The sequence below is a fragment of the Hyperolius riggenbachi genome, chromosome 12 (genome assembly GCF_040937935.1).
Source record: "Hyperolius riggenbachi isolate aHypRig1 chromosome 12, aHypRig1.pri, whole genome shotgun sequence".
NCBI classification, from domain to species: domain Eukaryota; kingdom Metazoa; phylum Chordata; class Amphibia; order Anura; family Hyperoliidae; genus Hyperolius; species Hyperolius riggenbachi.
Window position 1 is genome coordinate 197,341,098 of NC_090657.1, and position 18,158 is coordinate 197,359,255.

The 18,158-nt window shown below is 48.4% G+C and overlaps 1 protein-coding gene across 26 annotated transcripts in view; it reads right to left on the reverse strand.

Moving 5' to 3' along the window:
* BCAS1 (brain enriched myelin associated protein 1) overlaps window positions 1–16,174 on the reverse strand; it is a 127,166-nt gene extending 110,992 nt beyond the window's left edge. For 25 of the 26 annotated variants that reach the window (XM_068263462.1, XM_068263455.1, XM_068263461.1 and 22 more), the window contains exons 1-3: window positions 15,925–16,019; window positions 15,699–15,839; window positions 7,933–7,989 (exon numbers count right to left, since the gene is read on the reverse strand). In XM_068263462.1, the coding sequence (XP_068119563.1) occupies window positions 7,933–7,989; window positions 15,699–15,839; window positions 15,925–15,942 (216 nt within the window). In that variant the 5' untranslated portion in view covers window positions 15,943–16,019. Of the gene's footprint in view, window positions 1–7,932; window positions 7,990–15,698; window positions 15,840–15,924; window positions 16,020–16,103 lie in introns of those variants that run through there. The other variant, XM_068263449.1, reaches the window with a different exon arrangement.
* Between the last annotated feature and the right edge of the window lie 1,984 nt (window positions 16,175–18,158).

The following is an 18,158-nucleotide window of genomic DNA, read 5'->3' on the forward strand; positions in this document are numbered from 1 at the left end:
AAGCTACAGTGCCAGACATTTTTGCTTTCTCTTGTTTGAAGTAATTGCTAAGTAGGTTGCATAGTCCCGCGGGACGTCACTATCACAACATTCGGTCAGCCCTCTGCCCCACTGCCAAATAAGCAACAGTGTAGCCAGGGCCGGTTCGCCCATGAGGCGGGGCGAAACTACTTCCACAGGCGGCAAGTCCGTGGAGTGTGGGTAGCCGCCGAGCTGAAGGGGTTAGCAGGCAGGAAGGGAGTATTGGGCACAGCGGCGGGGAGGGGTCGGACCGCTCCCTCCCTCAACTGGGTCCCCCGATCTGCACTCCCCCTCTAGCTTGTAAAGTGTGGCAGCAGCAGCAGCAGCAGCGTATTAATACCAGGCAGCGGGTGGGGATGACTCACCTCTTCCACGTTCCAGCGTGCGTTCTACTATCGTCACTTCCTGCAATGCCGCCTACTGTATTGTAAGTGGACGGCATTGTAGGAAGTGACAACAGGGGAACGCGGAAGAGGTGAGTCATCCCCGCCCGCTGCCTCTTATTAATAGCTGCTGCTGCTGCTGAACTTTAAAAGCTGGAGGGGGAGTGCAGATCGGGGCACCAAAGTGAGGGAGGGGGGTCCGCCGCCCCCCCTCCCCGCCGCTGTGCACAATTCCCCCCTCCTGCCCGCTACCCCCTCCAGCTCGGCGCCCACCACCCACCGCTGGGGGGGTTCCCAAGTTTGCCTCAGGCGGCAAAAAGTCTAGGACCGGCCCTGAGTGTAGCGATTCATCTGATCCCCCTCTGTACTTGGATTCTTCCACCTGACGAAACTTCTACCTGCCATTACTTCTCTGCATGCAGCTGTGGCCTCTTAGCTACTGCAGAGAAGAAGTGACTTTCAAAAGCTTAGACAAGCGGATGGAACTGCAGTTCTGATTTCCTGGATAGCTGGATCGCAGTGGAGATCATGTGCGATATGGCAACCCTGCAAACCCCCATTCTGGGTTATATCAGATCATAGTGAAAACCTACAAGGTGAGTGAATTGGCAGTCATACAACTGGAGTCACATGCAGCACCCTCAGCACAATATTTATCATACATTCAGTTAAGGCTCATACACATGGTAAAACAAATCCAGGACTAAAGGCTCACACACACGCTCAACAAAAGTCTTTTAAATGCACGATCATCAAACAAATGTAAGAAGTTTTGTCAAGTAAATGAAGAAGTGCAAATGACAAGGCTTTATCACTGATAAGAGGCGACCAACCACTGATAAGACGCAGCTCAGGTCAATCCAACAGTTGGATAGACTTGAGCTGTGTCTTATCAGTCGTTGGTCGCCTCTTATTAGTGATATTTTACTGGATAATGTTGTCCAACTTCTTCAGGTTGTTAGATAATTGTGCATTTAAATGACTTTTGTTGAGTGTGTGTATGAGGCTTCAGTCCTGGATTTGTTTTCAGAAATTTCCCACTGCAGGTGTGTCTATGCAAGTTCAATTACACCACCGCTATCACATTCACCTTTCAGCAATCCTCACTGTCATCTGATATGACCCAGAGCGGAGAGGCTACAACAGTGTCACAACAACTCGTAACACAAGTAAGGCCCCGTTCACACTTGCGGTTTAGTAAAAACCGCACCGGATGTCCGGACCGCACCGTATCCGGACCGGACCTGATCCGTACGGTTCCTATCCGGATCCGGTCCGGATCCGTTCCGTTTGCATCCGGTTTCCGTGCGGTGTGAACACGGTTGCGGTCCGGATCCGGTTTCTTAAGGAGAGAACATCCTGTAAATACCTGGGGTCTGGGAGGTCAGCAGAAGGGTCTGGGGTGTGTTGTGCGCTCTCCGGCTCTCATTGCTTTGTATTGGCCGGATGGTGCAGTCCAGGTTTCGCTCCGGATACGGCTGCCGGAGGAGCCGGACCAAAAAATAGCGCGTGTTGGAACGGACGGCGGAGTCCGGATCCGGTCCGGCTCCGGTCCGGCTCCGGTCCGGCAAAACGGACGCATGTGAACGGACGCATAGGCTTTCATTGCTATGCCGTGCGTCCGTTCCGTCCGTTCTGCAAGCGGTCCGGCTCCGGCACGGCGATTCCGGACGGCCACCGCTAATGTGAACCGGGCCTAAAGGAAAGGGGCGTCCGATAGATTCACCGACAGAACCCGTGTGGCCGTTCCGCAGACCTTGGCATGTCTATAAGGGGCAGTGGTGTTGATCGGTGTAGGTATTGTTTCAGGCACCTGTGTGTGAGGACCTGTCTGTCTCCATCAGGCTACAGCATATATACAGACTGAGCTGTCAGCAGCCACTCCTGCACAAACACCTGGGCTGCCTCACTCCTCGGCCTCATGGGAAGATAAACACAACTTAGGAAGCCGGATATGCAAATGGGAAGCACAGGAAGTGTGGATATGTCAGCCCAGAGCAATGCCAGCTGTTACTGTGCCAGGCCACAGCCACTAAATGCCAAGCTAACCTCATTACACTGGATGCTGTACATAATGACTGTAAAGGCTAACAGCTCCTTCTTGTCATTTAAAGGGAACCTGAGGTGAGCAATCTATGGAAGCTGCCATATTTATTTTCTTTTACATTGCGTGGTATCCTGCTGATCCTCTACCTCTAGTACTTTTAGTCACAGACCCTGAACAAGCATTCAGAACATATGTTTTTGATGCAAATCTGACTAGCTGCATGTTTTTTTCAGGTGATTTATTCAGATACTACTGGAGCCAAAGAGACCATCAGGACAGTCAGGCATCTGGTATTGTGTAAAAGGTAATTAATAAGGCAGCCTTCATATCCCTCTAACTTAAGATGTCCTTTGAAAGGCTTGTTTACCCTCCGGCCAGAGGGATGATATATAATGGTTGAGAAATTTCCAATGGGAGTGTAGAGTACCCCTTACTAGATCACTAAGTGGTGTGTAGAGTACCCCTTACTAGATCACTGAGTGGGGGGATAGAGTACTCTTTACTAGATCACTGAGTGGGGGGATAGAGTATGCCTTACTAGATCACTGAGTGGGGGGTAGAGTACCCCTTACTAGATCACTGAGTGGGGGGGGGGGTGCAGTACTCCTTACTAGATTACTGAGTGGGGGGTAGAGTACTCCTTACTAGATCACTGAGTGGGGGGTACAGTACTCCTTACTAGATCACTGAGTGGGGGGGGGGTACAGTACTCCTTACTAGATCACTGAGTGGGGGGTAGAGTACTCCTTACTAGATCACTGAGTGGGGGGGGGGGGGTACAGTACTCCTTACTAGATCACTGAGTGGAGTGTAGAGTACTCCTTACTAGATCACTGAATGGGGGGTAGAGTACTCCTTACTAGATCACTGAGTGGCGTGTAGAGTACCCCTTACTAGATCACTGAGTGGAGGGCAGTGTACCCCTTACTAGATCACTGAGTGGGGGGTAGAGTACCCCTTACTAGATCACTGAATGGAGGGTAGAGTACTCCTTACTAGATCACTGAGTGGGGGGTAGAGTACTCCTTACTAGATCACCGAGTGGAGGGTAAAGTACCCCTTACTAGATCACTGAGTGGAGGGTAGAGCACCCCTTACTAGATCACTGAGTGGGGAGTAGAGTACTCCTTACTAGATCACTGAGTGGGGAGTAGAGTACTCCTTACTAGATCACTGAGTGGAGGGTAGAGTATCCCTTACTAGATTACTGAGTGGGGGGTAGAGTACTCCTTTCTAGATCACTGAGTGGGGGGTAGAGTACCACTTACTAGATTACTGAATGGGGGGTAGAGTACTCTTTACTATATCACTGAGTGGGGGGTAGAGAACCCCTTACTCGATTACTGAGTAGAGGGTAGAGTACCCCTTACTGGATTACTGAGTGGAGGGTAGAGTACCCCTTACTAGATTACTGAGTGGGGGGTAGAGTACCACTTACTAGATTACTGAATGGGGGGTAGAGTACGCTTTACTATATCACTGAGTGGAGGGTAGAGTACCTCTTACTAGATCATGGAGTGGGGGGGGGGGGCAGAGTACTCCTTACTAGATCACTGAGTGGAGGGTAGAGCACCCCTTACTAGATCACTGAGTGGGGAGTAGAGTACTCCTTACTAGATCACTGAGTGGGGAGTAGAGTACTCCTTACTAGATCACTGAGTGGAGGGTAGAGTATCCCTTACTAGATTACTGAGTGGGGGGTAGAGTACTCCTTTCTAGATCACTGAGTGGGGAGTAGAGTACCACTTACTAGATTACTGAATGGGGGGTAGAGTACTCTTTACTATATCACTGAGTGGGGGGTAGAGAACCCCTTACTCGATTACTGAGTAGAGGGTAGAGTACCCCTTACTGGATTACTGAGTGGAGGGTAGAGTACCCCTTACTAGATTACTGAGTGGGGGGTAGAGTACCACTTACTAGATTACTGAATGGGGGGTAGAGTACGCTTTACTATATCACTGAGTGGAGGGTAGAGTACCTCTTACTAGATCATGGAGTGGGGGGGGGGGCAGAGTACTCCTTACTAGATCACTGAGTGAGGGGTAGAGTACCTCTTACTAGATTACTGAGTGGGGGGTAGAGTACCATTTACTAGATTACTGAATGGGGGGTAGAGTGCTCTTTACTATATCACTGAGTGGAGGGTAGAGTACCTCTTACTAAATCACTGAGTGTGGGAGGGGGGGCAGAGTACTCCTTACTAGATCACTGAGTGGAGGGTAGAGTACCTCTTACTAGATCACTGAGTGGGAGGGGGGGCAGAGTACTCCTTACTAGATCACTGAGTGGGGGGCAGAGTACTCCTTACTAGATCACTGAGTGGGGGCTAGAGAACCCCTTACTAGATTACTGAGTGGGGGGTAGAGTACCCCTTACTAGATTACTGGGCAGAGGGCAGACCCCTCCTTGCCAGTTTGATGAACAGTGAGAGCCGAGGGCAGAGAACAACCTTTACCAAATCAATGGGCAGAGTTTCCTTTAGCAGCTCAATGAGTTGAACAGAAAGCTTACTTAGTTTGTTGGAAAAAGGACATATTTATAAAGTTCAACTCAAAAAATATTTACTGTGTAATCCTTTGCTCTGCAAGGAATGCCAAATCAAGCATGTTTGTTTGCGCCACACTATCAAGTTACATGATTGTAGTCCTCTTCCTACAATTGTAGCACGAGAAGAAATATTGTGCACCGTATGCGATATTTGATTTGCACAATCAGTAGCTTTTTTTTTTTTTTTTTAAAGCAATCAGAATATGACCTTACAACAGCTTCTCAGAGCAGCCAATCAGGAGCCTTGATGAGCCATCAGGTCCCCTTGTCCACCAATTTTTCTGCACAAATCTGGCCTACAAAAACGTTATTTCTCTGACACGACTACTACTAGTGATGAGCTAGAATTTCACAATGAAATACGCAATAACGATGCAAAAGTCGTAGTGGAAAATTTCAAACGATTGCAAGATTAATTTGAACATGATTTTAATTGCATTGCAAAAAGATTATGGATTTTCACAAGATACACATTTTTGCATCATATTTTCACACATTATATAATCTATGTGAAACGTGTGGCGAAATTTATGGCGAAAAGAGAAAATCGTCATATTCGCTCATTAGTACTCACTAGACACGGTAAGCATACTGCGACTCTGTGAATGTGATTTTGCATAACTTGTAAAAGTCACACAAAATCAAGGTTACCCAAAAAATTGTAACTGATCAGAATTGTAATTGCAAAAATTACATGAAAATTGATGAAAGCGAAATTGCAAATTACGATCAACACTTATCACTGCAATTTACAGGAAAGAAAACAGTTAGGCTGGGTTCACATTGAACCCGATGAAAAACAGATCCTCTAAATACTGATCTGACTGTTTTCCATTTAAACGGATTGGTTTGTTACAATGGCATCAGTTTGTCATATGTTTTTATCCGTTTCGGTTTTTGCGTCGCCACCTCAGGGCAGCCATCGGGGGGGGGGGGGGGGAGAAACTGACACTGCAGTGAGGGGCCCTGGGCCCCCCCAAAGTGCTGGAAGGGCTGCATGTGCTGGCTACGGGCCTGTGGCTCACTAACCAGCACACTGCGTTCCAGCACTGAGAGAAGAGTGACATCAATGCTTGAACGTGGGAAGCAGCTGAGTGAGCCTGCTACAGCGGACTTTCTATACTGGGGCACCACCTATATCTGGCTACAGGCTACCTATACTGGGGCACCACCTATACTTGGCTACTTATACTGGAGCGCCTATAGCTTGCTACCTATACTGGGGGCACCTGTACCTGGCTAACCTGTACTGGTGCACAACCCATACCAGGCTACCTATGCTGGGGGCAACTATACCAGGCTACCTATATACTGGGGCACCACCTATAGCTGAATATCTATACTGGGGCACCTGTATCTTGCTGGCCTGTACTGGGGCACCAGCTATACCAGGCTACCTATACTGGGGGCACCAGCTACAGCTGGCTACTTATACTGGGGGAACCTATACCTGGCTACCTATACTGGGGGCACCTATGCCTGGATACCTATACTGGGGGCACCTATACCTGGCTAGGGCAGGGGGACGAGCTGAGACAGAATGGGGGGATAAAAGAGGCACAGGGGGAACAGAGGTGGACAAAAGAGGCACAGGGAGAAAAGAGATGAGACGGGAACATGAGGTCACACAGAGGGACACAAAAGAGGCACAAACTGAGGTGAGAGAGGGGGACAAAAGAGGCACAGGAAGAAAAGAGGGGTACAAAAGTCAATGGATAAAGGATAAGAACAGACCTACAAGTGCCTTTCTCGTTTGTTAACCGGAGACTATCTGTATTTTGCTAGTATTTGGCTCCACCCACAACATGTGATGGTCACGCCCACTTCTTGCCACATCACACAGTGCATGCCGCTTTCTTCAGTGTTGGAGCCATGCACATTTTTTGTCGCAGCGCACTTCGGGCACAGACATGTTGGTGGGGTGGCTAGTGGGCAGGCACAGCAACCAGTGAGTGGGCCCAGGGAGGGGGGGCCCAGGCATGATGATGTGTGAGGGGCCCCAAAATTTCTGGTGGCGGCCCTGCTGCTGGGTATCTACCTACCATTGTGACGTTTGCATTCCTCCGCTGCTGCTACTGCCGTCCATTCGGGTCCTTACACACTAGAAACGCCAGTATACAGATCCCAGATCCCCATCAGAAGCATCTGCCTTCCAATGGTTTGCAAGAGACCAATGGGAATCCTCCCTGAGCACCAGGGAGGATCTCAACTGCTCCCTCACTCAGTAAACCAATGAGAATCCTCCCTGGGGAGGGATGATTCCTATTGGTTCACTAACAGGGCTCTGAGATCCGTGTACCGGCGTTTCTTCCATGTGTAGTCGGCATTAGCAGAAGCAGTGGAGGACCCGAATGGATGATGGCAGGTGAGTAAAATGTACAAAACATACGCGGTGAGCAGCCGAGTGAGAAATGATACTGCCCATTCTCACAAGCTAACGTTAATTTCATGAACCAGAGAGGATCTTGTCTCACTGAGGACCTAATCTAATTGCTCCTTAATTGCCTGATGAAGCAGGATTGCACCTGTGAAACATGTTGCATTGTGGAGTAGTCTATTAAAGCTTTTTTTATTTAACTAAAACTGACATAATCATGTCTTCTGCTGGGGAGAAAAGTCCACTGCTACCTCCCTTTTTACAATTTTCTGTATAAGTTTTTATTCTTCTGTTCAAGTTTACAGTATTGCTTTGCATTGTTCGGATCTGTTCTGTTAAGTTATGATAAAAGGAAAGTTTCTACTAACAGCAGAAAGATAAATGTGTCCCATAATCCTCTCTGTTTGGAAACACGAAGGTGATGGTGCATTTACACGATCCATAGGGATAAGGATGAGCATAAACAAAAGCATATCCCTCTATCACTCTGTGCATAAGATACATATGACTCCAGCGCTAGGTGGTCATTGGCCAGTCACAGGCAGCCCTCCTACCTTATCCTCTGCCTCGCGTTTCACATCCTCTTCAGACTTGGGGACGGGCTTGTTGACCTGAAAATTAAATACCCGAATATATTAAAAATGTCAGTGCATAATATTGTAACAGAAGGGGTGGCTGGGAGTATCGTGTAAGTGGTTCTAAATGTGTGTAAAGAGTAATTAGGCACCATCTTATATCAATATGGTTAGCCTCACCTCCCTGAATGGTCTTGGTCTATTACCAGCAACAATTTTATAGGGGATACACTGGGATATTGTGAACAAGTTGTTTTTTGTGTGTGTTTTTTGGTGTGTTTTTTTTTGGGGGGGGGGGGGGGGGGGAGGGGTGGAGAGAATAGGGTAAAAGTAAAATCCGCTCAGGGCCGGCCTTTTATATGAGCGACCGGAGCGGTCGCTGAGGGCGCCAGCTCTCAAGAGCGCATGCGCCCTGTCGCCCCTTCCCGCCATGCTGTCTCTCCCTGTCTCCTCTCTGTCTGTAATTAGAGCAGGACAACAAAAACATGGTCGCCGATGTCCACAAATGTGGACAATCGACGGCCATTTTCTTGTAGCCCTGCTCTAACTACAGATGGAGCAGAGGCGGGGAGAGAAGAGTGACGTCGGCGCTGGAGCGTAGAAGTCGGGTGAATCAGTCTCTGTCCGGCCCGCTGCCGCAGAAGCGGGTGATTGACTGGGGGCATACTTTTTTAAATGCCAAATTTTTATTGTTTTTTAATCAACACAATTCAAAACATACAAACATCTAAACATTCTAGAAAACCCACCCGCCACCCAAATCCCAAACAACCCCCACCCCCCATAAAGGTTCAGTGCATCTAATAAATAAGTATACCCAGGTAAGCTGGCTGATCCATTTTACATACTAACAACCACCTTAAGGTATATTCAACTAAATGTTGGACTGGGGGCATTCTACCTACACTCGGGGCATACCACCTACACTGGGGGCATACCACCTACACTGGGGGCAGCTATGCTACTACACTGGGGGCATACTACCTAAACTGGGGGCATCTATGTTACTACACTGGGGGCATCTATGTTACTACACTGGGGCAGCTATGCTACTACACTGGGGGCAGCTATGCTACTACACTGGGGGCATACTACGCTGCTACACTGGGGGCATACTACGCTGCTACACTGGGGGCATACTACGCTGCTACACTGGGGGCAGCTATGCTACTTCACTGGGGGCATACTACCTACACTGGGGGCATACTACGCTGCTACACTGGGGGCAGCTATGCTACTACACTGTGGGCAGCTATGCTACTACACTGTGGGCAGCTATGCTACTACACTGGGGGCAGCTATGCTACTACACTGGGGGCATACTACGCTGCTACACTGGGGGCATACTACGCTGCTACACTGGGGGCATACTACGCTGCTACACTGGGGGCATACTACGCTGCTACACTGGGGGAAGCTATGCTACTTCACTGGGGGCATACTACCTACACTGGGGGCATACTACGCTGCTACACTGGGGGCAGCTATGCTACTACACTGTGGGCAGCTATGCTACTACACTGTGGGCAGCTATGCTACTACACTGGGGGCAGCTATGCTACTACACTGGGGGCAGCTATGCTACTACACTGGGGGCATACTACGCTGCTACACTGGGGGCATACTACGCTGCTACACTGGGGGCATACTACGCTGCTACACTGGGGGCAGCTATGCTACTTCACTGGGGGCATACTACCTACACTGGGGGCATGCTACCTACACTGGGGGCATACTACCTACTACACTGGGGGCAGCTATGCTACTACACTGGGGCATACTACCTACACTGGGGGCATACTACCTACAATGAAGGCAACTATGCTACTACACTGGGGACAACTATGCTACCTATATGGGGCAACTATACTACCTACACTGGAGGCAACTACGCTACCTATATGGGGACAACTATGCTACTTACACTGGGGGCAACTATGCTAGCTACCTATACTGGGGCAACTATACTACCTATACTGAGGGCTACTATACTAGCTACCTTTACTGTGGCAACTATACTACCTATGCTTGGCTACCTACACTGAGGATACCTACACATGAGATCCTATACTGAGGACACCTATACCTGGCTACCTACATACCTATACAGAGTCTGAGGCATTTTTTGGTGGAGGGAAGCACCACAGCTATAACGAGCATTGCAAATTGTTGGTGCTATATATGGGCCTGTGTGGGTGTGTGCGTATGTGTGTGTGCGTGCAAAGAGGATGGGGGGGGCACAAAAATCTGGTTTCACTCAGGGTGCAGTAAAACCTAAGGCCGGCCCTGTTATGTGTTTAAGCAGTGATGAATGAAACTGCCATTTCACTTGCACACAATTCTGAACATCAACAGAAGTTATTAGGGCATGTAGGTGCACTGGGGGTTACATTAAAGGACAACTGTAGTTGTCCTTTAATGTAGAGGATCAGCTTGTCCTGCTGATCCTCTGCCTAAAATACTTTTAGCCATAGACCCTGAACAAGCATGCAGCAGATCAGGTGTTTCTGATATTATTGTCAGATCTGACAAGATTAGCTGCATGCTTGTTTCTGGTGTTATTCCGACACAACTGCAGCCAAATAGACCAGCAGGGCCGCCAGGCAACTAGTATTGTTTAAAAGGAAATAAATATGGCAGTTAAATGTTAATTAAGGAGAATATTTACTTTTAAGTATTAATAATGAATATCCATAGGCCTATCCATTACACAGTCAGGATGGTGATGGTGCATCATCACCACTGCCCATTCACTGTCCTATCAGCAAGCAGGAGACTCAGAAAACCACTGAACTACCATCATCACCAGTGCCCATTCACTGTCCAATCAGCAAGCATGAGACTCAGCACTAGAGAACCACTGAACCACCATCATCACCACTGCCCATTCACTGTCCAATCAGCAAGCAGGAGACTCAACACTAGAGAACCACTGAACCACCATCATCACCACTGCCCATTCACTGTCCAATCAGCAAGCAGGAGACTCAGCACTAGAGAACCACTGAACCACCATCATCACCACTGCCCATTCACTGTCTAATCAGCAAGCAGGAGACTTAGAACCACTGAACCACCATTATTATCACCACTGCCCATTCATTGTCCCATCAGCAAGCAGGAGATTTGGAGAATCACTAAACCAACATCATCACCACTGTCCATTCATTGTCCAATCAGCAAGTAGGAGGCTCAGAACGACTGAACCACCATCATCACCAGTGCCCATTCACTGTCCAATCAGCAAGCAGGAGGCTCAGAACCACTGAACCAACATCATCACCACTGCCCATTCATTGTCCCATCAGCAAGCAGGAGGCTCAGAACCACTGAACCACCATCATCACTACTGCCCATTCACTGTCCAATCAGCAAGCAGGAGATTCGGAGAATCACTAAACCAACATCATCACCACTGTCCATTCATTGTCCAATCAGCAAGTAGGAGGCTCAGAACCACTGAACCACCATCATCACCACTGCCCATTCACTGTCCAATCAGCAAGCAGGAGACGGAGAGAACCACTGAACCACCATCATCACTACTGCCGATTCACTGTCCAATCAGCAAGCAGGAGGCTCAGAGAACCACTGAACCACCATCATCACCACTGCCCATTCACTGTCCAATCAGCAAGCAGGAGACTCGGAACCTATGGATCATCATAATATTCAGTGCCCATTCATTGTCCAATCAGCAACCAGGAGGCTCAGAGAGAAAAGAAATTCACCCCGTTAACCTCCTGGGGGATACAATAATATCGCCAGGGGGCGGCGCAGCACATTTTTTTTAAATTATTTTTTTTTTTTAATCATGTAGCTAGCCTAGCGCTAGCTACATGATAGCCGCTGTGCAGCGGCATCCCCCCACCCCCTCCGATCGCCTCCGGCATTCAAAGCAAACAGGAAATCCCGTTCAGAACGGGATTTCCTGTTTGGCTTCCCCCGTCGCCATGGCGACGATTGGGATGACGTCAACGACGTCGTGACGTCAGAGGTAGTCCCGATCCACCCCTCAGCGCTGCCTGGCACTGATTGGCCAGGCTGCGCACCAAGTTTTGGGGGGGGGGGAGCGGCGCGGCACGGCGGGTAGCGGCGAATCAGCGCGGAGCGGCGGCGATCGGTATATACACGCAGCTAGCAAAGTGCTAGCTGCGTGCAACAAAAAAAAAATTATGCAAATCGGCCAACCAGGGCCTGAGAAATCCTCTGTGGCGGCTTACCCCGAGCTCAGCTCGGGATTATTCCCCAGAGGGTTAATGGGCACCTTCAAGATACATATGCATTTATATGTAGGATATGTAGCCCTGTCGCCCAAAGGATCGGATACCAATATCTGCTAACAACAGAGCAGCCACAACGCTGTACATACGCATCATGAGCCTCTGGCGTATGTAGCTGTACAGGGAGTGGGGGGGGGAGGGAACTGTGGGGGGACAATGAGCTCACGTGACAAAGCGGCTTTCGGCAGGCAGAGGAGCAGTGAGCACAATTCATTCAGGTGTCGGGCGTCGCTGACGCCGATATGCTGGATCTTTAGCTATCGTATTCACACCGCTGTACCTACACTAGTCTGACCGCCGATTCTAAGCCATGGCCGGATTTCCAATAAGGCACTGTAGGCACGTGCCTATCGGTGCCTGATGTTGGTAAGGTGTCTCACTTCCCTCCCCTAGTGCCTCCCTCCCTCCTCCCCTATGCAGAGTCCTGAGCAAAGCATAAATGAGAGGTTACTCACCTGGCTATCAGCATTCCACTGACAAGATCTTACTTTAGTCGGGGCACCACTAGCTACTTAATACTGAGGGTACCTCTGGCTACCTAATGCTAAGAGACACCTGTAGCTATGATGGGCAAGGGAGAAGTGACAGCTGGGACAGGATTCCAGGACATCTGCGCCTATAGGCTCTTGTGATGTAAATCCGGGCCTGGCCATGGCAGTTGTTATCATCCGCCTTGATCAATTCCAGACCAGCGTGGGTATGGGCCTTTAGGGTCAGTCCCAGGGCTGGTGCTTCCATAGGGTGAAAGTGGGTAACTGCACAGTGCTCCAAGCTCATTGAGGCCCCACAAGTCACACAAGATTACTGTCAGTACATTTTCACTGGATAGCACAATGGACATGTCGGACCTATAGTCATGCTCGTACTGGGCCGCCGGTAACATGGGAGAATTCCCGGTAGGCCTAACCCGTTGTACTTTAAATTGGCTCTCCCAGGCCCTGCACCGAGCAGCAGGAGGGGGTATCGCAAAAAGGGGGCACTTGAGCACTCAGCAGCGAGAAGGTGCCCAACTCCCCCCTCCCTCACCTGGGCTCCCCCCGTTCCACATTCCCCCTCGTGAATTTAGTGCAATGGCAGAGATCTGCGTCACTGCATGTCACGTGTCTTCCATCTCCAATGCCTCTCACTGTACTTCTTGATTAGCTGAAGTTCAGTGAGCAGCATTGAAGTCGGATAACAGGTTAAATGCAGAGGCTCTGCAGCAGAGCTCCGGTGTCTGGAACCAGGACGAGGTGAGTCATTCCCCGGTCGCTGCCACTGCCCTAAAATCTGGAGGGGGGAGTGCAGAAGGTAGGGGGCAGGCGAGGGAGGGGGGAATTGGGTCATCTCTCCACCGCTATGTGCCAGCAAGCTCCCCCTTCCATGCTACCTTTACTGGGGACACCCATAGCTAACTACCTGTACTGGAGACATCTATAACTAACAACCTATACTATGGGCACCTATAACTTGCTTCTTTCTGAGGACACCTATAGTTAACTACCTACTCTGAGAAAACCTATAGCTATGGGTGGGCTGGCGTTGGTGGGTTGGGCCCCCAGGCTGAAACTTTCCTGGTGGGGCCCTTAGTGTCCCTGCCTATAGTGCACAATAATTAGCAGATAGATGATGTAGTGTCGAATCCGATGAGAAGGCATGCGCTACCACCTCAGTGGACCACTAGATCGGGTATAGTGCATCAGGTATGGCAGGTCCATTGTAGTGTGAACCAACCGTAATTAATACACTATAAACTTTCCATGTACTGCATTTGTGCTGTATCGCTCAGGTAAGTTACCCTTCTCAGATAAAGGGCACAAACCTAACACCTCCCTCCCAACAACATAGTCCAACAATCCAACTAGTTGCTGAGTGATCCAATACCCAAATAACGTGGCACAAATATCTGTGACTATAAAATGTACAGTGTGCCTTGCTGGCATGAAATGTCTAGAGGAGAACATCTGAGGAGCTGCCAGATTTGGGCTCGATCCCCAGGCAGTCGGAAATCATATCCGAAAGTTTACAGGCTAGCGGAAAATGTCACAGACAGGTGCAGGGGTCAGACTCAGAACCTCGTATCTGCTCATTATTGCAACCCTGGCAAAAAAAGTCTCACTCAAAATGTTTGCAATCCGGTAAAATTCTAGCCGCTGTCAGCTCACAAGATTGCAAATCTTCAACAATAACTGTGCAAAATGACAGCGAATATACAATTATGTACAGACTGCAAGATCTGTGGGCGGGGGGCTGACTTCTGGAACTGCCGTTAGACAAGACACTGCAGTGGGTCATAATGATGGATTGCAAGCTCTTATGATTAGTCACAGCAACTTTTCTGGGGGGGTCTATGACTAATGATCTAGAGCTGCCCATTAACTACACAATTTTCAGTTCCGATAAACCTCCCAATCCGATAATAAGGATCAGATTTTAAAAGATTGTAAATCACTGATTGCGGCCATAAATGGGGTGAAACTTATAGCTAATCCGATCATTTCATCTGCAAAACGTATGGACACTGGGTGAGAAACCGATCACTAATACACTCATTTGTTGCCAACATCAGCAACATCAACAACATTTTCAACCAATCCCATTATGTATCCGTACAGCAAGCTGATTGTACAAGAAAATTATACTGCTAATGGTACATATATAACAAATAGAATTGAAAAGATTGTAAATCATTGACTGCGTCCATAAACAGGGTGAAATTTGTAGCTAATCTGATGATTTAATCCGCAAAACATATGGACCTCTGGGTGAGAAACCGATCAATAACATGATTGTTTGTTGTCAATCAGCAACATCAACACCCTCTAACTTCAACCAATCCATTACTATTATCAGACCAGAATGTCGATAGCATAATAAAACTGTACCACTAACTGAACATATAAAACAATCGGAATTGAAAAGATGGTAAATCATTGATGTCGCAGCCATAAATAGGGTGGAAGTTACAGCCCTCCGATCATTTGTTGTTGATCAGCAACATCAAGACCTTCAAATTTCGTTCAATCTGACCGCTATTGTCAGATCAGGAAGTCGATTGTACAGTAGCACCTGGTTATAGTAAACTCTGATATAGTAAACCTCTGGATATAGTAAACTCAGTCCTCAGGTCCCAGCAAATGCGTCTGTATAAATATACAATGTATGACCACTTCTGATATAGTAAACTTCTGATATAGTAAACTACTTTTCCTGGTCCCTTGGAGTTTGCTATAAAGGGATTCGACGTATAAGAAAATGGTACAATTAATAGACACCTTTCCCAAAGAATGCGCAAAGTATCCCACACAATTGTGCCCACCTTTAGATTGTAAGCTAGGAAGACCAGATAAGGGTTATCGCAAAACAGCAAAAGTTTTGAAAAAAACTTAAACAATAAGCAATAAACACCTGCAACATAATAACTGGTCTCCCAAGAAAGCACCTGTGATTAAAGTTAATAACGACTGATGATTGGGGACTCACCAGAGTCTTGAAGAAGCTCATGACTGGATGGATCTCTGGCTCTGGGCTTGTTTGGGTGGCTTCGTTCTCCTGGCCAGCTGGCACACTTGCAGGGTCGGTGCTGCGCCCGTCTACAGCTGCTGCGCTGCCTTTGTCTGGCTTCTGAAGTAAAGAGAGAAAGATCCTGTTTATTTAGCTTGCTGCAGTGTGAGAGCTCTGCTCCCTCTCCGCTTCATTCCTCTCTCACAATCCTAATTCTTGTCATTCTTCATCCCACATGGGCCGAACAATCGCCCATTGACAGGGCATTGTTATCTGGGCCCTGGCTCCCTGCACTAATACATTCACACTTTGCAACTGCTCAAGAGTAACATTTTGTGCTCCGCTACAGGGAGGGGGGAAAGAGAAAAAACTGGGAAAACAAACCCCCTTTTCTTCCCCAGCCTGGATGGCCAGTTGTGAGATGGGACACGTGTCCCTGTTATTGGGTCAGCCGGCATCAATGACCGATTATCTGCGCTCAATGCTATCTTCTCTTCTCAAGCAATAAGTGGTCATCGTTAGAGAGAGTCAGAGATATTCTGCTGCAAAGATGAGGATAGGAAATCTGCAGAGGAACGTCTCATGTGTCACCTGTGTTATTTGTTGTGTTGTGTGGTACCTAGATGGAGGAAGGAGCAGAGTCCTCCAGCAGCACAGAGTATATCAGGAGAGGAGAGTTAGATAGAGAAGTGTGCGGTAATCTCTGGGTCAATCCTAATCCCAGGTCTGTGAGCATGGAGTAAACAAGGATCCTTATCTCAGCTAACAACCTCTAACCCCATTTAGATGGTCTGTTTGAATTAAGGCATCTTAATGACATGTATTTATGCTTGAAAAAAATATCTGTTTTTCCTTTTGATGTTGCATGTATAAAGCTGTCTGTACCACCAGCCTGCAAACTAACAGGATATAAGCCCGACGAAGGCTGCAAGGCCGAAAGCTTGCTTATTTTTATTCATTTTTAGTTAGCCAATAAATGGTATCATCCTGATTTAAAACGTCTTGCTTATATAGAGGAAGGAGCAGAGTCCTCCAGCAGCACAGAGTATATCAGGAGAGGAGAGTTAGATGGAGGAAGGAGCAGAGTTCTCCAGCAGCACAGAGTATATCAGGAGAGGAGAGTTAGATGGAGGAAGGAGCAGAGTCCTCCAGCTGCACAGAGTATATCAGGAGAGGAGAGTTAGATGGAGGAAGGAGCAGAGTCCTCCAGCTGCACAAAGTATATCAGGAGAGGAGAGTTATATAGGGGAAGGAGCAGAGTCCTCCAGCAGCACAGAGTATATCAGGAAATGAGAGCATAGAGGAAGAGAGGAAGGAGCAGAGTCCTCCAGCAGCACAGGGTATATCAGGAGAGGAGAGGTTGTGCTGCTGGAGGACTTTGTTCCTTCCACTATCAGAGTATATCAAACTAGGAGAGGTAGATAGTGAAAGGTAATGATGAGCAACGGCTGAATTCCAAATAGGTTTTTATTTGGAATTCGTCCAGGTAATTAGCACACCTGAGCGGGGGGGGGGGGGGGGGGGGAGAGCGGGAGGGTTAAACTTATCCAGCAGCCTTTTGCTTTAGTCCGTCCCGTCACACCCGTCTACCCCTCCCCAGCTCCGGCGGTTTGGATGAATTCCAAATAACACTTATTTGGAATTCATCCGTTGCTCACCACTACTGGAAGGAGCAGAGTCCTCCAGCAACACAGAGTATATCAGGAGAGGAGAGTTAGTTGGAGGAAGGAGCAGAGTCCCCCAGCAGTAGAGTATATCAGGAGAGGAGAGTTAGATGGAGGAAGGAGCAGAGTCCTCCAGCAGCACAGAGTATATCAGGAGAGGAGAGTTAGATGGAGGAAGGAGCAGAGTCCTCCAGCAGCACAAAGTATATCAGGAGAGGAGAGTATAGAGGAAGGAGCAGAGTCCTCCAGCAGCACAGAGTATATCAGGAGAGGAGAGTTAGTTGGAGGAAGGAGCAGAGTCCCCCAGCAGTAGAGTATATCAGGAGAGGAGAGTATAGAGGAAGGAGCAGAGTCCTCCAGCAGCACAGAGTATATCAGGAGAGGAGAGTATAGAGGAAGGAGCAGAGTCCTCCAGCAGCACAGAGTATATCAGGAGAGGAGAGTTAGATGGAGGAAGGAGCAGAGTCCTCCAGCAGCACAGAGTATATCAGGAGAGGAGAGTTAGTTGGAGGAAGGAGCAGAGTCCCCCAGCAGTAGAGTATATCAGGAGAGGAGGGTAAAGTTGTGTCTGCTTATGGCATATTTATAATGAGCATTGCTGAGCATTTGTTTCCCCATTGCACGGGGTGCAATCTGTACTGTCTGTGCTCCCATCACTATAGATTGGCAGTGGCTGCAGTATGTAAATGCCAGGCATCATGAGGTCATCATCTAATCTCGGACTGAGAGCAGCAGGTTTATCAGTGAGCAGAGGAGCCGTCATGTGACCTGTTAC